A 24,038-nucleotide genomic window follows, 5' to 3' on the forward strand; every position below is an offset into this window, starting at 1 on the left:
TTGTCAGGCTAAAGGAAATTAAAACCACAGTGAGAGTCCCCTATATACCAACTAGAACAAAATAGGTAAAATTCCATGTCTATGAAATACTACAAGAGAAAATAATGTGCATTTTTAAAATAAGAAAGTGGTTGCCTCTGATATTTTGGAAACAATAAAAATATTCTTGGTAGGAATGGGTGCTACTTTTGTCAAAACTCACCTATTTATTACCTTAGCACTGATACATTTCAGTCTATATAATTTTTATTATGCAGAAATAAACACCCAAGCCAAACAACTGAAATCAGACTTACTGTTTGCAGTGACATGAGCTGGCAATTCTAGAACTACTTTCTATATTTTAAGTTTAAACAAATAGTTAAGTATATAGCCCTGTAACCTAAATAATTCACAAGTAAATTTTAGTGAATAGAAGTAGCATTTCCATGAAACTGTTTATGCTCACTTTGCCATCTCATCACCTAAGAATTTAAAGTTTCTTGTTTTTTGGTTTTTTTTTTTTAACTTTTTCTATTTAATTTATGTTGCGGGGGTTGTAAAACTTTGTGAAATAAGGCACACATGATGAAGTTTCTATATGGGCTTAACCATGTGTTTTTACCAAATTTTTTGTTATTCAGAACTAAATTAGTGGGACTATAGTTCATCAAAAAAATCTATTTGTTAAATATATCAGGAAGTATGATGCATTACAAAGAGCTAATATCTGTACTTACTTTATCCTATTCTCTGATTTTAAAAGAGAAAGAAAAATATCATTGACAATCTCTGTTCATACTGATTTCTCTATACATTGTACCACCATTCTTACAGTTTTACTTCTGTTGTTAAACCGACACACTAAAGAGTGTAGTTTTTTTATGGATGGTAGGAAATTAAATAGGTTTTCAAATAAATAATAAAATAAATTTTCCAAATAAGGTAAGCTCACATAAGGTAAGCTCTTTTACCTAAGTTACAAAAAGCTAAAAAACCAACTGTACAGAACAGAAATTTGTGAATATTTTCTCAAAATAGGAACAGGGTCTCACTACGTACAGTTCAAGCTGGCCTTGAATTCACTATGTAGCCCAAGCTGGTCTTGAACTTGTGGCAATCCTCCTGCCTTAGCCTCCTGAGTACTAGCGTTACAGGGGTGCTCCACCACACCCAGCCAGGAACATGTTATGCTAAACACTCCACAGTGTAGCAGAGATGGATGCTTCCAATTTTATTGTTTTAAATGTATTTAAGAACTAGATAATGATACTGTTTGGTGAAAAGATAAGAATTTCCTTGAAAAACAACTGCTTCTAAAACCGGTATCAAAAACAGTAAATGTAAAAAACTCAACCATCAAAAACTTAAGACAGCTTCAAAAAAGTAATAGTTATATTTCACCATTTAAATCTGCAAATAATTTTTAATTATTCATCATCAGTTTGGATTTGGAGTGTTAAAACATTCTTTTCTTCTGATGGGAAGAAAGTTAAACTTCAAAATTTTTAATCTACAAGTGATGGGCAGACTATTTGTATGTCTGCAGAGACATCTTACTATGATATATCATCTTTGCCTTGTAGGTATATTAATCCTAACGTAAGAAATCAGGAAGATTAAATGTCTTGCCAAAGATCTGTCAATACAACTTCAGATGAAATGTGTGAATCACCACGTTGTAGGGTCTGTAGTGATTCAGGGTAAAGACAAAAGCGAGGAAAGCAATGACCATGCTTTGAAGACACTTTCAAGAAGAAAAGCCAAGTTCAACCTCTACTAGAGATCATAACCAAAAGTGAGAAAGGGGGCAAATCACACAGAGTTAGACGGGTAATATAAGGAGTATGGAAACCACTCATACCATTATCGAAATCTAGACTTTTCCAATTTAAAAAATAACTACTTAGGGCCAGGAGTTTAGCTCAGCGGCACAAGCACCTGCCTGGCAAGCGCAAGGTCATGAGTTTGATTCTTGATACAAAACAAACAAAACAAAAAACAACAACAACAAAAAAACCCTACATAATACTAACCATGATTTAGAAGTAGAAAACAAAACAAAGCAAACCCAACCAGAAAGGTGTTGACAGAGGTAAAAACAAACACAAAAGTTTATCCAAAAACATTCTTGTGCACAAAACATGTATTTTTAATGTACATGAATTTATCAGCACACAGGAACCATTTAAACATTCATATTTGTTTTTTAGTTTTAATTTACAAGTACTAAGTAATATATATTTGTATCACTACTTTATAGTTACATGATACTAAATGGATATGTAAATCATCACAGAGAAATTATGATATGATTAACTCTACAAGATAAAGACAAGTCTGTCATTAAATAGGTTTATTTTAAGATTCTATCAAATTTAATGCTAAACTTCTTAAAAGTGAAGGAACTAGTTTCTATTCTAAAAGTAGTTTAAATAACTTGTTTTTAGTGATTTGAAGTTCTGTGAAACCACTGACTAAATTATAACCAATTTTAGATTTCATCTCAGTCTAGTCAAATCTCAGAAAAAAAAAAATCTTTTTTCATCCAGGAAGTTTGTAAGACTTCATACTAGTTACAATCAAAAAGTTGCTTAAAAGTTTAAATCAGAATAATCAGATGCTAGTATATGAAATAAAAATCTAACAAAAATGTATATATAAAACACACACACATACATAAATTCTTGTTTGAGTTCCTAATAATTCATAACATAATCAAATTTAGTTTAAGGTGAAACATTCAGAATCCATGTGTAAAAGAAATAAAGTGCTAAGAATATTGTTTCAAGGAGCTAGGGATATAGCTCAGGGGCATAAGTGCCTGCCTGGCAAGCACAAGGGTTCAGAGCTCGATTTCTAGCACAAAAAAAAAAAAAAAAGTTGCAAGACCAAACCAACAATCTAACTTTGTGACTAGAATCATATTTGTCAATTATGACCTTCATCTCAGCATTACTAAATGATGCCATTGTCTTAATATTTTAATAGAAAGCATTTCACCAATGCAGGTATTATTCGTAAAATACTTAATAGAACAAAGTATGATTCTAATCATACATTTTATATGAGAAAATCTTGAGGCAAAAAATGTTAAATTATTTGTAAAGACCTACAAAACAGTTTAAACACAAAACCAAAAATATCAATTAAAATCCACATTAATAAAAACTTGCTGATAAACTGCATGTGATATTGCAATGATATGAAACAAATTCACATACAAATGTACAAATAAATGAAAAAGGAACGAAAATAATCAAGAAGAAATTTTCTGTCTAGCCTGAATTACATACAAAAATGTGGTTTCAAAAAATCAAAGCTGCTAAAGAGCTAGTTCTAGTGAGTTACAGATGTTAGTTCAAGGAAACTTAAGAAAATAGATCATTAGAAGATCATTATGACCCAAGAAATCAATTTCACAGAATCTAATAGGCATATACAATGAGTACAGTATATCTCTGACCACTCATTAAAATATATCTTTATAGAAAATGAGGCTCTATTTAAAATATCTTATGATTATAAAACATATGTGTATTTAAGATACACTACAATTATAAAAATTCTACTTTAAATCAACAGTGTTTAAACCTGAATATGTATTGCTTTTTAAGACACATCACATTATAACCATAAAACCGTTTACTGTATTGCTTTATATCCATCTAACCTCAAAAATATTAATAAACACATTTAACTTCCTCTTCATTACCTTTTTAAAATCTTGGCAGAAAATTTATGATGTTATCTTTTTTAATAAAGTCAATTGAAGGAAGGGGACTTGACTATAATCAATTCTAAAGTAATAAACCATCATTTCTTTCCAGGAGATTTTCACAAAAATCCAGAAATTGGCATTTTGTATAATGCAATCAGTAATGAAAATCTTAAAATAGAAATTAATGAAATAAACAAAAGGCTTATACTATAACAAAAAATGTTATCAATCTTAGACAACAGTAGCTACTTCTTTAGAGATGCAAATGATACGAAGATACTCAATATATTTGAAAAGCCAAAAAAGTTTGCTGAAATATCAAAAAAGATTATTTTTTTTTTTGAGATGGGGTATCACTTATAGTCCAGGCTGGCCTTAAACTCACTAGATAACCCCGCCTAGCCTCAAACTCACAGCTATTCTTCTGTCTCGTCTCTTGAGTGCTAAAGGCAGGTATGCACTGCTATACAAAAGGTTTTTTTATACTTTAAATTTTATTTTTTTATATTTTATTGTTAGTATCTGTTTACAGTATATATTTGCATACATCTTAAGTACTGAGTACATGTACTTAACATATCTTGATTCTTCTTACTCCCCCTTTCTCTCCTCTTCCCCTCTTCCTAACTTGCTTTTTCATTATTTTTTAGTTCACGTTTGCAACAAATAATAATTGTATTTATTGTGGATAGTTGGTACATATACAGAACACATCTTAAATCTTTTCAATACCCCACCTACCCCAGCCTTTTGGTCACCTTTCCATTTGTTCTATCTCCCTATTTCCTTCTTATTTATTTTAGCCATCTTTTATTTTGCTCTTATTTGCATTCTGGATTACTGAGAGAAACTAGACAGTGTGCAAGCTTGCACATCAGATTTATTTCATTTATGGATTATGTTTTCAAAGTATATTCATTTTTCTACCAAGGTCTCAAATTTATCTTTCTTTATAACCAAGGAGCATTACAATATGTAGAGATACCACATTTTCTTTACCCATTCATCTGTTGTTTAACATACAGGCCACTTCCAAGATTTAGCTATTACCAATTATGGTGCTATAAATATTTATATGCATGTATTGCTGTAAAATGATGCATTTTATCAAAAAAGCCTCCAAAAAAAAAAGATTCGAAGACAGTACCTACATGGTTTAAGACAACTAAAATATGAGATTAACTGAAACTGCCTTCATATAAAGTAAATTTTGAAACAAAATTATTTTTTCCTAAGTTATGCCAAATATATATACATATAAAAAAACTATTAAAAATGTTTATATTTTCCTGTAGGAAAAAGCCCTGAATCATCTAGAAGTTCTAAAAACCTTTCAAACAACTAAAAAGAGGATCATGGATTCTACTTATTAGTTTTTAACTATTGCTTCAAATTAATCATGCTACTCAACCTCACCTTCAACCCCAATAACATGTTCTAGGTTAAATACTTATTATATAAGATTATTGTTTTTATTTTATTTATTATTGCAGTTTTATGTATATCATTATATTATGCTTATACTTGAGATTTCCTTTTCACACATTTCAAAAATTCATATTATCATCAGAATTACTCATATGCATCTATCTTGAGAACTTGGAACATTACCCTACGCGTAACTTGATCTGTAGGATATCTGTCACAGTATTCACATTAATTATGTTAACAGACATTAGTCAAAAATTCTGAAACTTTTAAAAGCACTTTGGATTTCTTTGTTTGTTTTTTGCTGTGATTTTTACTTTCTTCCTACATGAAAACAGTAACTAACAAATTTAAAATTGCATACCTTCATTAGATGAAGAAAAACAAAAACGAAGTTTTTGTTTTGCCAACCTAGGAACTGAATTCGTCACCTTCACAGTCTGAACAAGCTACACGCCTAGTCATTTATATTCTCAGACAAGGCCTCACTAAATTACTCAGGCTGAGCTAAAACTCAGCACCGCACAGATTGCTGGAATTACAACCTTGTACCACTGTGCCCAGCTAAAACTGACATATTCTTAATGACTAAAAAATGAATCATGTAATTCAAAAACGTTTTATCAATGTAAGTGTATAGTTTCAAATGTTTAATTTTTGTATTTTCAGCTACTTTAATAGAAGTTTCCCAAAAGACAATTTTTGGAAGCTACTATGAAGAGCTCACTAGCTGCACCTCTGTCTGCCATTATCCTGTGAAAGAGTGATGGTTCTGTTAAAGGAGGTCTCTATGCTAACTCTTTAGTCCGGATCTCACCCAGCATTTGGAATGATCTCTTCAGTGCACAAAGGCTAACTAACTCATAGTCCTGTGCCTTCAAGAACATTTACTATGCAGCAGCAGCTGAGGTTCCTCATTAGCATTATGTTTAATAATAAAAAGAAAGTATACCAAAAAAAAGCCAAAGAAACAAAGGGAAAAACAAAACAAAAACAAAATCTACCTAGGCCATCTTTTCACCTTTCTTTATTTCATAAGAGAGAAGCATTTAACACATTCATTTGATAATAAGAAGTGCTAATGAAGCTCTTGCCAATAAAACCTGATTTATCATCAGTGCTGACAAACTTCAACTTTTGGAATATACTAACACAGGTTAGCAACTATGGTTTTATGAGCAATAATCATAGCACAAAGTTTTTAGATCAAATTATTTTTGTGGCCTCTATACACAAAGCATTGTCAACTTCTCTTGTCAAGAGAAAATTAATTCTATTGTGCTCAGAATCCAAATTATCATTCTTATTTGCATCTAAATTCAGAGTATGTGTCAAGTTAATACATGGGTAATATCGTTTACAAAGCATTGTTACCACTAAATAAGATTTTATGAAGAGCTTAGGCTGCAAATTTTTTTAAATTTTATCTGCGATGAGAAAGGATGAACATGGGACTTGAATTCCCTAAAGACCAAGTCTAAGCATCTGATTTACCTGACAAGATTTTCATTGTCTCCAGTTCCTTTGCATGTTGCACACTCAGTTCTCAAGTCTTCAGCCTTGGGCTTCTTTTGTAACACAGACTGTCTTTGTCTTCTCTCTCTAGGAACTCTTTCCTGCCATACAAGTAGGAAGAATAAAATAAAACAAAATTAGAAACTGAGGGAAACAAATAATTTTAGCAAGAAAGTTTCTCAAAAACTGTGGAAAGTGCTTAACTTATTCCAACCTCATGTTTTTCTTCCTCAGGAACAAAGCTGCGTTTCCGTCCTCTGGTTCTCTAAAAGAAAAGAAAATCCAAAAAAATCTAATGTGTAAATAATGATAACAATAAATTTTCTCTGTTAAATATTACTAAAGTTACACTTAGAAAATTAACATTTCTAGCTAATGTTACATAGCTCCACTACATTTCGTTGTAATTTATGTCATCCAGAAGAAAAGCATAACAAAATAACACACTTTAAAGTGATTTTTCTTGCTTCATCCTTAGCTGTTGGATTGATTATGCATGGTCTCTTGCTAGTTTAAAGATATCTTTCTTTTCCTGGTTGCTCGTCCTCCATTCCTGTCTTATGGATATGATATTCTATCCTCAGTATCATTCAATTTGCTGAATATACTTTCAGTGGAAATCTCCTGGCATTTGTGTGAATCCGTTTCACTGATGTCACTTCTTTTCTATGTTTGGCATTCATAGTTTCCATTGTTTTCCTATTTGTTTTTCTGTGTCTGCTTTAAGTTCTTTCATTTTGACAGTCATTTCCTTTTGCACTTTAGAGATTACTTTATCTATGGCCTCTTCCATTTGTTCTTTCACTTTTGTTACTATCAATTCAGAGAGTCCCATTTGTTGCCTTCTCATTTCCTCTGCCTGTGCTCTGGACCTGTCCAAGGTTGGCTGGGTATCTGGGACTGCATTTTGCTTCTTCGTTTTATCATTTCTATTTTCTATTTTATTTTGCTTTCTGTGTTGATGCTTGTATTTCTTACATGAGATAGACTTATCACTGGTGCCCAGGCTTTCCTAGAAAGTGTTGATCCTCTGGTTGTCTTCTAGAGGTAGGAGGTTCTTGGTCTGTGTCTATCCCTAGTGCCAACCTTCCTGTTATTTATTTAGGCTGAGAAGTTCATATCTATTTGATTTAGGGCTCAATCTTTTGATACTGGACTATGGTGATGGTTGTAACCCTTAAGAATTGCAATATTATCTCACTGTATTAAAAGGCTTTCACATAACAAAAGAAATCACCGAGAGCAAAAAAAAAATAACCCATAGAGTGATAAAAAAATTACAGCCAGCTGTCCCTCTGACAAAGTACTTGCATCTACAACATATAAAGGATTGAAAAATATCTAACCTCAGAATTCAAAGACTCAGTCCAAAACTGGACATATGAGATGAGTATACACATCTCAGATGAACAAATACAAATAGCAAATAAATACATGAAACAAATGTTCAAAATCACTGGACAGTCAGAAGATACAAATTAAAACAACACTGTGAGTTCATGTCACCCCAGAATGAAAGACTATCATCAAAAAAATCAATCAATAACAAAAGCTGGAGAGTCTATTGGGGAAAAAAAGAAAACAGTCTCCATTGTTCATAGAAATATAGACTGGTGCAATCACTGCGGAAATCAGTCTGAAGGTTCCTCAAAAAGCTTTAATTGGAGATCCCATTTGATCCACCTATTTCCCTTCTTGGTATCTTCCCAAAAGATTAAAAATGTCATATCATAGCAATATATGTGCACCCATGTATATAACACTACAGTTTATAGTAGGTAAATCTTGGAAACAACCCAGCTGCACATCAATGAAGTAACAGATAAAAAAGATTTTTTATATATATACATATATATATATACATATACATATATAATGGAGTACTACACAGCCGTAAAGATGATAAACTGGAGACTTTTATAGGTAAATGGGTGCAACTCAAGACCATACACACAAGTGAAATAATCAGACTCATATATGTAAACACTGTATTGTTTCACTAGTGTGAAAAACTGAACAAATAACTAGCATACAAAATATACAGCAGATATTATAAAATGGGAAAAAACTATTCCAAAGGAAAGACAAACTATGATGAGGGAAAAGGGAAAGAAAGGAAGAGAAAAATATATTTATATACAAGATAATTAAGACAGTTATACATCTGGTTTCTCTTAGTTCATTGAAAAGAAAGTTTTGTACTAATATAGTTTGGACAGGACAACATGCATATATCTTGTACTCCGAATATATAAATGAAGACAAAAATATCCAAAGTATTAATTATTGTAACTCTCTTAAAATATTTTGAAACTGTTTTAATATTATTTTTAGCTTTTATACTTTAAAATAGAAAAATAACTTTGATTTTTCAATACATATTTGAAAAGAATAACATATCCTAAATTATCCTGAAGGATTTTTTTCAATACTTCACATTTATAATTATGATTTACTTGGTGCATCTCAATTTTCATAACACATCTCATCTACACAGCTGAAATACTAAGAAACCCAAAGAGTCTATCACATCTACTGTTTGCTTACGTGTGAATATACATGTTTTTGCAATGTAAAGAAACAAGTAAGTCTTAAGTCACCATTAAAAGGGGGAGAAAACAAGTTCACAAGGCCTCAAATCCTAGTAAAAGTAAAACTAATGAAAAGAATTCAGTTATAATTTTACACCTCATATTTCAGAATATATTTGCCATTTGAAAAGACATCCAAATCTTCAAAAGTAGTGTTTAGTATAATAGAGTTTGTAGCCAATATGCATGAAATCTCTATTCACAGAGCACAACCTCTGTAGATTTATGATCTCCAAATGCAGACTATTCTTTAGAAATTAGAAGAAATACCACTTATCTTAGTTACTTTTCTTCTCTAAGACAGGCTAAGACAAAATGCCTGACATCCAAAGTTAAAGAAGAAAAGGTTTATTTAGGTAACAATTTATAGAGGTTTTAGTTCATAAATGGATGGCCCAAAGCAAGGTGGCATTGTAGGGGAAAAACAGTTCATGGTGGGTAGAAGATAACAAAGCAACAAGAGAAGACCACAGCTCCTTCTATCCATTATCTCTTATCCAGGCTATTTAGGGCTGGTAGCAGTCACCCTTAATCCTAGTGCACCTGATCCTAGCATTGCACCATGAACCAATCCCAGTGTCACACTCTAGATCCAGTTACATTTGAAAAACACTTATGACCACATGAGGCTTTGCAAGGAGATCTAAGCACCAATCTTTACTCTACTCTCACAAGTTACTCACACAGTGAAGATTTTTAAAAGATTCATTCCTAAATTACAGTGGATATCAAATAATTACAAAAAGAATTACTTTCTAAAATAAACATTTGCTTAAATTACTGTATTTCTAATTTTTATCATATAAACTCCATCATTATTTAATCACGTGTCTAATCTCAAACTATTTTATCTGCCACTAGACAACCACAAGGCAGTTAAAGTTGTTCAAAAGAAAAAAAAATTATAGGCTATGTAGCCTTTTACATTTGTATTACTGACCGGAATTTTTAAATTACATTTTGGAATTAATTAGAAAGAAAAAATAGGGCTGTATCTTTAAATGTAGGCCCAACATCTATTATTCTCAAAGAATAGCAGTAAACCTTGCTTCTAAAACAGTATCAACTGTGGCCCATAAGCACTGACATCTGCTAAGCTCCCACTAGAAACTCAGAATCTCAAGCTCACTCCAATAAATTCAGATAGAATCTACCTATTAACAAGAATCCCAACTAAGTAATGTGTATATACACATTAAAACTACTTGTAGAGAAGAGTCTGTAATATCAACAACATTTATTCAAATTCTGACTCTTTCTCAGCTAGCTGTTTCTATATTCTGTCTGTTATTCAATGCTTCAATTTCTGTCCCAGAAAAAAAATTCATTTCAAAATTGGTAAGGATCATGTAACCTTTCTTATTCTGTGCCCAAATAATTTTAATCATATTACATAAAGAAAAAGTCAAGAATTTTTTATTTTAATAAAGTACATTTAGACCAAAAATAAGGATTATACTATATAATACAAATGTTGAAAGATTGAGCAAAAGTTTTGACTATTTTTCCCTTTTTTTGGTGATCTATTATCCATTTCCATAATTTATACACACAACTTTTCAGTAAGGTTTTAGAATAGTAAACTACGCTAAGAGGAAAAGATTTGACCAGTGATATAGCTCAGCAGTGCAGAACCTGCCAGGCAAGTACAAGGTCCCGAGTTTGCTTCCAGGCACCTAAATAAATAAATGTATGTATGTAAGAGCAAAAGATTAAAATGCTTCATTTTAGTTCAATTAATTTCTGAACAATCTCTGTTTAATCTGTTTTTCTTTGTCTAACCCATCTTTTAGGTAATGAAGTATCATCTAGTTTTGAATTGATTTTTCAACGTTAATGTTACAACTTCATGTTTTCAATTCTTTGAAGAAATGTAATTTCAAATAAAGCATCAAAATGCCTGCAATTAGTAGTTTTTCAAATTTCAGCAAGTAGTTTAACATTTTCAAGTAGATTTTCAGGATTTAATTATTTTTATAGACTTTATCAGCTGAATATTTTTATTCTTGAATTAAAAATACACTGAATTCTGAAATGCTCCAAAATCTGAGACTTCTGAGTGTTGACACTCAGAAAATTTCATATTTTAAGGCATTTCACATTTTTGTATTTGAGATGGTTAACCTACTTATACTATGAATAAATATGAGTAACTTTCTGGCAGGTGTTCAAAATGCTTCAATAGGAAGTTTATTCTTATGTATATATGAATATATATATAATATACAATTATTAAAGCCTCCAATGATGAAACTATACTGAACACAAATCACAGATGAAAATTCTTAAAACATTAAGAGAAAGTGCTCTGTATTTTTACATACTTGAAAACAAAGGAGGAACAAAGTGCCATCTGTTTCCATTGGCTACCAACAAACAACAGATGTAATGGTAATTATCAAAAGGGAATGTTTTCTTTCTGGCCAGTAGGGTTGTGGAGTTTATTTTTATCTAATAACAGGATTATGAAAATATCGGAAAAATAAAAAGAAAATGATGACCAAGTATAGTTAAGCTATAGCTTAACTACTATAAATTAAAATAACTATAGAACTAAATATAAAGTATAAAAAATATATTTTACATAAGTAAGCTTTCTATAAAACCCTTCTCATTGATAATGATATATACAAAGTAAAATCCTGAAGGTTCATCTGTTCTTCATTCTCTGTAATTCTTGGTCCTTGAAATAAATAAATATAATGGTTAAGAAGCAAAAGCTCTACAGGAGCATTTATGTTTTGAGTAAGATTACTTGAGACTAACAGTACCCAAGGTGGACCTCATCCCAGTTTTCCAGGGTACATTTGAGTGCATTTGAGTGAGTCAAGCATGTTCTAGTACACCACAGAATTGTCTGCCAGGTTTCTTTAAAAATCTATAACACATAGATGTTTTATACTCTGTTTAGTATAACAGAAGTTACCCTGAGTTTATCAGGTATTTCTGGTTTCTAAATCACTCACAAAATTCTTCTTTTCCAGAACTATAATAATTCAAATTGTTACTCTGAAGATAAGACAGTGAGACAGGATATACAGTAATTGTTGGTCATTCCCATCGAAAAGACTCCAAAGGTTCCCCCATTTTTTATGTATGTGTATGTATATGTATAGATGTACAAATTTCATATTTTTAGATTCCCAAGACTGTGGTCCTAACATTATTAAATGGCTATGTTGCATTTGTGTAAAACAAGTTAGAACACAATTGCAATGAAAGCAGACACAGGGATAGTGAGTATTTCTCAAATAAAAAACTACCCCTTGGAACAGGCTTACCAGCTCAGAATGTTAAGACACATGCATAAAATAGTACACTGTTTCTCTGGTATGAGAAGTTAAAAGTGTAAATAAGGACCAAAACGTAAAATAGATATTGTGAAATTGGAAAAGAACTATACAAATGGGAAGAGGAAATAGAGACAGATGGGGGGAAAGGATGGAAGGGGGAAAAATGATGAGAAAACAAGGAAAAACAGAAACAAAGTTTTTGTAAATAAGGAAGGGAAGAGGTTGAAGGAAGGGTGGAGGAATGGGGGAAGAGAAGAGAATCAAGTTATATTATGTATAGGTATAAATTCCCTACAATGAATGTGATCAATATGTATACCTAAAATGTACCAATAAACTTAACTGATTAAAAAGATGAGAAACCAATTAAACATATAGTTAACTCCTTTTCCAAAATAATGGTCTGAAAAAAGTAGTGTAACCTGGAAAACTACAGGTTTCAATCAAAGCTAATAATTTTTTCCTACTCTAGGAAATGTTGCGAAAACATACTATGAGTATTTATTGCACATATCTAGAAAAAGATAAAATATATAAAATAAAACAAAAAATTTATATCAGGAAGAAAGATCTCAGAACTTCAAAGAAAACACTCTGGCACATATGTGTTTAAGAATATGGAAAGACTGATCTCGGTATTGGCACTTGTACAGAAGATGAAAAGTCACCAGGTGGCATACAGTGTAAGAAATACAAAAGGAAAATCTGAAAGCTTTCAAGTTACATTAAAGTTATTAGAACACATGCCTAAAAGTACAAACACCAATTTTTAAAGTAACTTCAAAAGGAACATGGACAAGCTAATTTATATTTTCTTCAAAGTAACTGCCTTGCCTAAAAGGAAAATTTTCCATATAAAAAATAATACAGAAAAATGTCTACGTAAAAAAGTAGTTAAACAGAAATTCTGTAGCTTCACTATGAAATATGATTAATATACAACAAGAATGGGACTGATTCCCTTGTGAACAAGACAGTTCCTTCTCATTTGAAGTTCAACACCACAAGTCTACATTTACCAAATCAAAAATTACATAATTACTTATGAGTACAACTAAGATAAAGTACTGTACAAAAATAAAGGTATATGCTGCTCAGATCATTCAAAGACTTACCTAAAATTCATTCATCAAAGTTGTTCTTAAGAGTCTTAGTTTTAGTATCTTTACTATTGCTATAAAGCCCACCTTCAAATATGGGTGTATGCAACAGGCCTGGTGGCAAATGCCTGTATTCCTAGCATTGGGAGACTGATACAAGAAGACTGCAATTTCAAGGAAAAAAGAAGTTGGGGATATAGCTCAATGTAAAAGTCCTGTCAACTCACAATGACAACTATATACCAATATATAATATAAAATATATATATATATATAAATTTATATATATATAAATTTATATATATATATAAATTTTTTTTCCTACTCAAATGTTGCTACTTGCTGGAAGGGGAAAACAACAGCAACAAAGAAAGAAAGACCTCAAGACTGGTAAGGAAGGGCAAGAGTGTAAAGAAATAAAGAATGCTAGCAAAAAAACTGACTATATACAGGATCAAGAAAGGTATAATAAGCAGGATCTACAAACATGAAAAAGGATGTACAACATATTAAAACCAAAGGAATTTGGATTTAATCTTTATTTCACAAACATATTAAGAACAGTATTAAAGATTATTTCATTATTTCATATAACCCTCTTCCTTCCCAATACAGAAAGCCCTTCAGACAGTTTCACTGGCGGCTGCACAGCTCCAACTATTCCAAGAAACAAGGGGGCACATATTCCACTGTGAGAAAACTGTCCAGACACTGCTCTCTGTTTTACTGTCTGAAAATACACTGCTATTACCCCAGTATTCATATACTGCAACTTTTTTAAGTATTTGACATTATTATTTTAAAAAAACTATGTATATTTTCCTTCATTTATTAAACTAAAAAACATAGAAAAAGCATAATTACATTGTGATAAGGACAGAAAATAAAACAGTGCTATGGGAACAGTATTTCAGTTATTCCTTGGAGCATCCTTTCTACGATTTCCTCATGTAGGCTACTTTCTCAAACACGTAATAATATTAGTTTGGCTCTCATAACTCATGAACTAAAACTGAAGGATAACAACAATATCTGACAAGTTACTCATGTTTTCAATAAATGAATACTGTCAGTCATTTCCTATTTAAGAGTCTTACCTGTATCATTTTAATGTTGTGTGACACAGCAGATACAGGAAAAAGAAGTCACATACTTTTTTCCATCTAACAATATTATCATTGTCATGTAGATTAAAACCACACTAAGAATGGCTCACTTCATGCCCATTAGGATGGCTATCTTAAGGAGGCAATAGTAAGTACTAGAATAGATGTGGAGAAATTATGAATCTTCACATGCTGCTGGTAGAAATGGAAAAAAAGAACAGTCACTTTTCAAAACAAAACAAAACAGTTTGTCCCTGGGGGCATATCTAAGCAAAGTAGAATCTCACGTTTATTTAAAAACATACTTTCTGATTTGTGCTACTCGAGTTCCGATTTGTGCACTAGTGTGCTACTGAATGCAGCTGTCTTGTGCTCTGGGTGAATGGCCCCCTGACTGACATGTTTTGAAACTCTGTTGAAGTCCCCCCCCCTTCCTCTATTTTCTTTTCTTTCTTTTTATCCTTGAAATAAAATGGATTTGGGGGGGAAAAAACTTGCTTTCTCAGAGTAGGAATGATCTCAATACGTTTTCATTTCCAATAGCTCTGACTTCAAGTAAAAATTCAAGTGCTATAAATCATTGTCCCATCTCAGTTTCAAATATCACACACACACACACACACACACACACACACACACACGGTAGGAAGCCTGAGTATGTGGCTCAGTGTTTCTTTCTTTCTGTGGTGCTTGCCTAGCATACACAGCACCATAGAAAGAAAGAAAGAAAGAAAGAAAGAAAGAAAGAAAGAAAGAAAGAAAGAAAGAAAGAAAGAAAGAAAGAGACAGCAATAGAGATACAGAGAGAGAGAGAGAGAGAGAAACAAAAGAAAAAGGTCAGAGTATCCATCTGTCATTTATCTATTTTTATCACTGCACTAACAATTATCCCAGACAGTTCTATAGGTCAGAATTTTGGCATGGGTCTCATTAAACTCATGGTATCTGGAGAGGCCTACTCTGGGTTGGAGGTCTTCATGGAGATTCTGTCTTCTTTTCCAAATTCTAAAAGTGGCCCACACTCCTCAACTCTCCTCCTACATCACCATCTCGCTGAGCCACTGTCTCTTATTACATCTCCTTTTTATACTCTATGCACTGAAAAGAACCTCTGGTTCCAGGTGTTCATTGATTAGACAAGGTCCAGTTAATCTCCCAATCTCAACATCTTCAACTTTAGTCACAACTGTGAGTGGGCATTTTTCAGCTTATTGCCCTCTTATGAAACAAATGTATAAACTAAATACATTTACTAAAGCTACCATCCATACACAGATATGGGCCATTTAACTGTGACTATTTAAAAACAAATGCGTCACCTGAAAAGTTTACAACAGGGACACAAACTCCCACACATAAGTATTTCCACTGCTATCATACTGCTGTATTTTGGATCAAAATTCATTAACATAAAAGTTCTGCTTCTCTATGTTATCAAAGGATTACGCCTCTTTCACAGAACACAGGAAACATATCCTCTGCAGAAAAATAACCAGACAGACCCTGAACAAGGGGTAAAAGCACAGAGCATGATAAGGAAGAAACCAGGAAACAGGAAGCTTATATGCAGTTCTGCTTTTTAAAATGTAAGACCCATACACCCCACCATCTCCTTCACTGTCCAGGAATCTAGCATCCAAGCATACAGCTATTGGTTAAGAGATAAAAGAATACTGTATTTCTACTGAGATACTGATTTCTAAAAAAACAAATATCTATAATGACAGCTTTACTCAAAAAAAAAGTGGCCAATCATCATAAAATCTCCCCACAGGAAATACCTGGGTAGAAAAACTCCATACAAATTTTTTTTTCTTCAAATATGACTGGACATTCAAAACTCCATAGGCATCTCAATGCTTCCACATGAAAAAGACAAACACAGAAATAAGGAAGCCAGGGGAAATATTAATAATGCCGCATACAGAAAAAAACAAAGTTATAATTAATAGCCCACCAGATACAGGAAGTCTTTGAAGTCATGAAATAATAACACTTGCTATTAAAAGAAAAAATAAACCATGAAATTAGATACATATCCAAATTTAGAATTACTCATCAAATAAAACCACATGTATTTGAGACTAATGAGGATTGCAATCTACAAAAACATAGATTAAAACAACCTTAAAAATGTGCTTTCCCAAATTAGAAATTTAATAGTCAAATTGAAAAATAAACTAAGTAACAATCCTTAAAATTTAATTAAAGTCTTTGCTTGACTGTATTCCTCCCCTGCCCAATCAATCTTAGAATAAGGTGAAAAGTATGCTATTGTTTAAATTTCATAAATTAAAAAAATGTGTTATTAGTCTATTATTATAGTAATATATATTTCCACTACCAGTTAAGTACTTTATCTACTGTCATTAAAAAGCCAATATTAAATTTAGTACTTAAAACAATTAAATGGCACTTTGTAAAATGAACATGAGATTTTTCAAAAAAAATGCATTTTAGAAACAGTCACTCTGCAATGTACACATCTAATGCCTCACTATCACTTATATAATTTTTAATGAGAATAATAATGACTATAATGGAACAACTGCCATAAAAGGAAAAAACAAGTTAACAGTAACATGATTTAAAAAAAAAAAAACCCAATTACAAAGTACTATCTCCAAATTCTTTGAATATTAATGTACTGAATCCTCTGACTAAGATCTAGAGATAAAAAAAAAAAAATCATAAAATGCAGAAGGATACTTTTAGCTACAAAAAAGACTGGAGATCATCAAATTCATTTTATAAAGGAAAATACAAAACACAATAAAGGAGTTATGTTTTGAATCTTACATATCCCCAAAGGCCATGTTGGTTACCAACAGTGGCACTACCCAAAGCATCTGCTGGAAGTTAGATCACCATGAATGTGCCCGTGCGGGAAACTGGTGCACAATGTACAGTGTCTCCCCCTTTCCTTCCATTCTCTCCCTCCACTACTCAAGTAACCAGAGGGTAAGCAGCTCCCATGCTCTCCCTGTCATGATTCTCTACATAGCATGAGCTCAACACACGGATTTTTCCTCTGCCAATCATGGGTCTAAACTCTGCACCAAAGTAATTCCTTTTTCCTTTGAATTGATTATCTCATGTATGTTGCCAAACATAAGGTATAGCTCGCTGACTGCCACTAAAATAAACTACTTTTCCAAGGCCACAAAGAGACAAAGTAAACTAAAACTCAAATTCACTGTTTACTATTCCAGGTACTTTCTACACACTATGCTATCTGATCATTTTGCAATACTACTTAAAACACTCAGGAATTTGATTTCACACAGTCTATCTTGTAAAGAAAATTATGTTACAAAGAAATAGTATTGAGAAAAAAAATCACTGTAAATTAAATGCTCACATTTCAAACATGATTAAAAACCCATACAACAAAGAAAAAACATTTGGGGGAGTGCCTAGAAATGAATCCAGGACCCAAAGATGCTAGGCAAACATTCCACCACTGAGCGACGTATATCTTCAGCCCCAAAATATTTCTAAGCAAATAAATACAATATTGTCATTTAAGTTTTTGTTTTTGTTCAATCTATCTTTATTATTTGGAACTCCACCACTTAGGTATTTAATAGCATCTTGTATTTCCTTAACTATGCACAGTGCCTTGCACATACCACTCAAGATGAATGCTTGCTGAATTGAATTGTAACTTTTACAGTATCTCAGATATTACAGTAATCAACATAATGCTTTATATTTTATACAGTCCTTTTGTACTTAGTAAGTCATGAACTCTTCACATCTACTTTAATGTAGCTTTCTATTTCTTTACAAGATTTCACACTGATGGCAAACCTAGTGTTCAGCAAGATAATGACTTTAAGGATCACACATTTAGCGATATCTGAAAGCTCTGCTGTACTTTACAACATTTCTTCTAAGATTTTACGCAGTTTCTCCTATACTGTGAACTGGAATACATATTGTTATTTGTTGTTTGTTTGTTTGTTTTTGTTTTTAAAAGAATAAAACCAAATGAGAAGAAAAAAAATGGGCTCATTCAAAACAAAAGGATGGACAGAGCACATGATTTAAAACCACAATACAAGGTGATCTGCAACAGTTACCATGATGTAACTGTGTTACCTTCAATAGAATTGTCCATATTATCAGGTACAATAAAATTGAACATAGCAGTACGGAACAAACTCAATAAAAACAAAACATTGGAGACATAAGACTTCAAAAGAAGGTAACAGTCAAAGCAGAATGGGTGGGTATCAGAGTGAATCTTATTGCCTTCAGAGTAGTGCCTATACTATCAAACATTACAGATTCAAATAAAGTCAGTCAAGACAAGGCAGTGAAAGCAATACAGGGCTTCAGATTAAGTTAACAGGAAATTAAAAATGCTTACCACAGTATACCCTGCTATCTTTGGAATAGCTGTCTAGGCCCTCAAATCTACTACAAGTAGACAAATTGGAACAGAATATAACCAAACTAAACAGAGCAATGAAAGCAATATGGATTTCAACTCATGATAAAATATTAACAATATCCTCTGCTTTCCCTTTTTAGACAATTCCTCCTTTTTCACTTTCACGGGGTGCACTGTACATTTTGTATTGCACTGACTCCTTTAGTTTTTAGATTAACGAGGCACTCCACTATTTACCTAAGTAGTTCTGAAACTTTTTACCCCTGAGCTTGCTCTCAAGTTGCATCCATTTACCTACAAGAACCTCAAGGTTTTCCTTCCTTATAGCTGAGTAATTCTCCATTGTATAAAAGTGTTACGTCTTTCCAACCAATCTGCAGCTGAAGGGCAAGCTACTCTCACTTTTTTCTGTTTTCTAATCACATAGAGCATTATTTTCTCATCTTTGACTTTCAGTCCATAAATCCTCTTTCAGGTTAACTATATTTCTTATATAGAGCATCTTGATGGCCCTATCTCCTGATACACTCTGCCTGTGTTTCTTTGTTAGAGTATCAAGGCCATCCATGTTAGCAATTATGGCCAAACTTCTCTGCCTCATCTCTGCCATGCTATTTTTCTGCCATTGGTTGTCTACTTTTCCCCTTAATTCCACTGTCTGCCCCATTCAGTGAGCCCCCTCTGTCACTGTTCTTGAAACCACGGTCTAATTTTCTCTCTCTCTCGAGAATGGTCTTCAGTATTTTTTTTGTAAGGTTGGATTGGTAGTCATAAACTCCCCCAGTTCCTCTTTGTCATGGAAGAATCTTTTTCTCCATTAATTTTGAGAGACAGTTTTTCAGGATACATCAACTAGTTGGAGGTTATTTTCTTTCAGGGCTTGGAATACTTCACTCCAAGCACTTTTTGATTTGATGGTTTGTGTCGAGAAGTCCGTCGTGATTCTGATGGGTTTTCCTTTATAGGTGAACTGTTTCTTTTCTCTCACAGCTTTTAATATTCTGTTCTTGTGTTGCGTTACTGGGATCTTGATTCTTATATTGAATGTAGATATATTTTGGTTCTAGCTGGCTGGAGTTCTGTATGCCTCATACATCTGAATATCATTTCCTTTTCCTATGCTTGGGAAGTTTTCTTAATTATTTCTGTAAATAACCTTTGTATTTCATTTGCTTTTACTCCTGCTTCTTCCATCACATTTTTATTCTTAAGTTATAGATCCTATCGTCATCTTCTAGCCTTTGCATTGTTACTTCCTGGTTTCTTGTTATTTTTAAGAGATCTTTCCTTTCGCAATCACAGGTTGCAAACCTGTTTTCAAGGTTTGATAGTAGATCTTTAGTTTCTTTCAAGCAGTTTTGCCCACTTTCAATGGAGTTTTTTCTTGGTAATCTCTTTGAATCTGTGTCATGTATTCTAGATTTGTTTAATATTCTTCATCAAAGGTTTCTCTCCTTTTTCTATGTTCCTCCATTGTTCCATGTGTCTTCTTGAGAGGTACTTAGCATTTTTTAATTATTTTTCTTATATCTTCCTTTACTTGTATTAGTCTTTCTGTTTTGAGTTCTGTATGTCAGATACTGTTTTTTCCAAAACTGCAGGTGTGCAACCCCCAATCTCTTCTATGTTTACCTCTCCTAGGCCAGTACTACTTTGGTTGGAGGCTGGAGATTTCCTTTTGTTTCTTCCTCTTGTCATGTTTCTGGTTTCTTCCAGACAAGAGGATAGTGGGGGTCCCCAGCACTTCCTGTATTGGCTATGATTATTCTGAAGCAAGCTGGCGAGGGACTACTGCCCTTCCCAGTCTGCTGATGACCACTGGAGTACAAGCAGAGGCAGGCTGGTCTCTCTCTCTCTTCTGAGGTGGTTAAATACTGGGAGTCTTCACATGTTAGTGTGTGCTGTGTGGTCGGGGCGAGTTAGGGATAGCTTGAGGGAGAACTCATCCTTGGCTATTGGATCACACACACAAGGCGAACTCAGTCCAAGTAATTCTCAACAATCTGCTCTGTGCTAGGAGTGTCTGACTGAAGCTGCTACAGTTCTGGTTCCGGGGTTATCCTGCCCAGCTTCAAATGCCGCCCAGCCAATCACCCGTTCCCATGGAAGTACTGTGTTCCCTGATTTTCTGAGAGCCAGTGCATGTCTCAGAGCTGGTGCTGTTCCCCACTCTGTTGTTCCCCTCCACAACCGCGTCCTCCTGCTGAGGCTCTCAGACCCCCTAACTCCCAACCTCACCACAACTGCGCGTCTTTGGATTCCAGCTGCGTTTCATATACAATGGGACTGGCTGCAGTGACAGCGCATCTGGCTACAGCCTTCCATCCACATGTTTTCTTTTGTTTTTTTTTTTTTTCTTAATTTTTTTTTCCCTTTAGTTTCTTCCTGGGTCGAGAGAATTCATCTCCAGGATGTTTTATCCCAGTATCTCAGCTGTTTCTCTCAGAGAGGCTCTTTACTTTGCTGCTTATTGATCCGCCATCTTCCCAACTTCTGTCATTGAAGCTTTAAAAATGCTTAAAATTAGCCTACATGCAAAAGTCAATACACTAATAATTAAAAATTTCCTTAGCACAAAGAGAAAGGAACTGTCCTTAAAAAATAATCATATTTTATCTTTAAAAAATTAAATGGTTGAGAAGTTAAAAGATGATAAAATAAAGGCCAGCAATAATATCACAGCCCATACAGGAACTGGGCTCAGGACACCTGCAAGACAACTTACTTAGTAGATTCTGGAAATCAAAAAAGAGGTAAAAGAAAAACTAGCTATCATTCAAAAAAATAAATAACAAGAAAACACAACTGGACAAACTGAAGACAATGCAGAGAAAAAGAATGAAGCAATCTGCAGTATTTCTGATTTCTGTCTGCTAGGGAAGGGATCTGTCCCACACACACAAAGTAAGCCTCAAGATGGTCTGCATGCCCAGGAGAAATAAAGAACAGGGGCCAAAAGTGCTAGCCCCCCAAAAAGCCCACAGTTACTGTACTTGCAAATATAGTGTAGCATTTAACTCTGAATGTGACTTCTACCATATGGGAGTCCAGAGCTGGATTAAAAGATTCATTGACATGCCCACTGTATTTAAGAGTGATTAAAAACTAGCTGTTTTGGGGGAAAAAGTAACTAAGAGTAAGTGATTAATGAAACCAAAACAAACAGAACAACTGTACTTCAGAATTTTGGGGTCACTTTACCACAGTGACTCTTGAAAGTCAGGACACTGAAATCTAAATAAAAGAAGAAATTTCTTGGACTCTTTCTTTTTGTTTGGTTCTTTGTTTCTCGGCAGCAGATGGGGAGGGGGTGAATTTCTTTCTTTTTCCTTTCTTTTGGTCTTTGTTTTATCCTGTTTTTTCTTCTTTTGTTCTTTAAGCAAATTCTTTATCTCACGTTTCTCACCTCTTTTTTTTATCTTTTCCTTTCTCTTCAAATTTTACTTCTTTCACATTTTGCTTCCCCACTCCATTTTTACTGTTGATACTGTTTCATAAATTTTTAAGTACACTATTCAGTTGACTATGCTGTAACTGCTGGATTTTTCTATTATTAGTGGTAATATAGTTATTGCATATAGTAAATGTAGGTTAGTCTTGTGCCTATTTTTTTAAGAAAATAAAACCAAAAAACCCCAGAGTAAAGCCAATCCAAACAAAACAGGAAGTGATACAGGACTTCAAAACAAGATAACAGGAAATCAACAATGGCTACCACAATATATCTTGTTATCTTTGAAATAGCTGACCATACCATCAGATATAATAAAATCAAACCAAAGCACAATCAAACAAAACAAAACAAGAAAATGACACAGGACTTTAAAACAAGATAAGGAAATGTAACAATGGCTACTGCCTTTCCTTTTTAGATGCTGCCTCTCCTTTTACTTTCACAATATCTACTGTACATTTTGGATACCAATAGCTCCTTACATTTTTTATACTAGGGCAGCAACATGATGTTAACCTATGTGAGTCTAAACTATTTTACCCAAGAACATGATCACAAGTTGCATCCATTTACCTACAAGAGCCTCATGATTGTCCTTCTTTATAGCAGAATAGCTTTCCATTGCATAAAAATACCGTATCTTTCTTATCTGTTCCGTGGTTGATGAGTAAGCTATTGCTTTTTTCTGATTCCCTATCACAGTATTGTTTTCTTTCCTTTGACTTTCAGTCTAGGAACTTCCTTCTTTCCTTCCTTCCTTCAAGTTAATGTGTTTCTTGTATAACACATATTGATGGATCTTGTTCCTTGATCCACTCTGCCTGTGTTTCTTTTTATTGGTGAATTGAGGCCACCTACATTAATGGTTGTGGCCAACATGCACTGGTTCATCTCTGCCATGCTTTTTTCCTGCTGTTGGATCCCTACTTTTCCCTGCCCCATATAGTGATCCCATTCTGATGCTGTTCCTGGAACAGTGGTCATTTTTTATCTATCTCTACAATATCCTTCAGTACTCTTTGTACGGTTGGTTTGGTGTTCTTTGTCATGGAAGTGTCCTATTTATCCATTAAGTTTGAAAGGTAGTTTTTCAGGGTACAACACTATGGGTTAGAAGTTTACTTTCAGAACTTGAAATACTTCACTCCAAGCCCATCTTGACTTGATGGCTTGTGTTGAGAAGTCTGTTGTGATTCTGATGGGTTTTCCTTTATAAGTGATCTGTTTCTTTTCTCTAACAGCCTTTAACATTCTGCTCTTGGCTGAATTTCTGGGGTCTTGATTATTATATGTCTGGGTGTAGGTTTACTTTAGCTATGGCTAGTTGAAGTTCTACCATGTCTTGCCAGATACCAGACCCTTTTCCCATGTTTGGGAAGTTCTCTGTTATTACTCCTGTAAATAATCTTTTTCATGTCATTTGTGTTGACGCCTGCTTTTTTGATGACACTT

The 24,038-nt window shown here is 33.3% G+C and overlaps 1 protein-coding gene across 11 annotated transcripts in view; it reads right to left on the minus strand.

Annotated features, from left to right (window-relative positions):
• Phf14 (PHD finger protein 14) overlaps window positions 1-24,038 on the minus strand; it is a 284,212-nt gene that overhangs the window by 176,781 nt on the left and 83,393 nt on the right. For 10 of the 11 annotated variants that reach the window (XR_010045211.1, XR_010045215.1, XR_010045212.1 and 7 more), the window contains 2 exons: window positions 6,858-6,908; window positions 6,623-6,744 (listed from right to left, as the gene is read on the minus strand). Coding sequence is in view for 8 of the 11 variants with exons in the window: in XM_063242147.1 (XP_063098217.1) it covers window positions 6,623-6,744; window positions 6,858-6,908 (173 nt within the window). In the remaining 3 variants the exon portion in view is untranslated. Of the gene's footprint in view, window positions 1-6,622; window positions 6,745-6,857; window positions 6,909-16,571; window positions 16,593-24,038 lie in introns of those variants that run through there. The other variant, XM_063242128.1, reaches the window with a different exon arrangement.

This window comes from Cavia porcellus, unplaced genomic scaffold (genome assembly GCF_034190915.1).
Source record: "Cavia porcellus strain 051 isolate PalLab524CR breed Dunkin Hartley unplaced genomic scaffold, mCavPor4.1 scaffold_2, whole genome shotgun sequence".
Taxonomy (NCBI): Eukaryota; Metazoa; Chordata; class Mammalia; order Rodentia; family Caviidae; genus Cavia; species Cavia porcellus.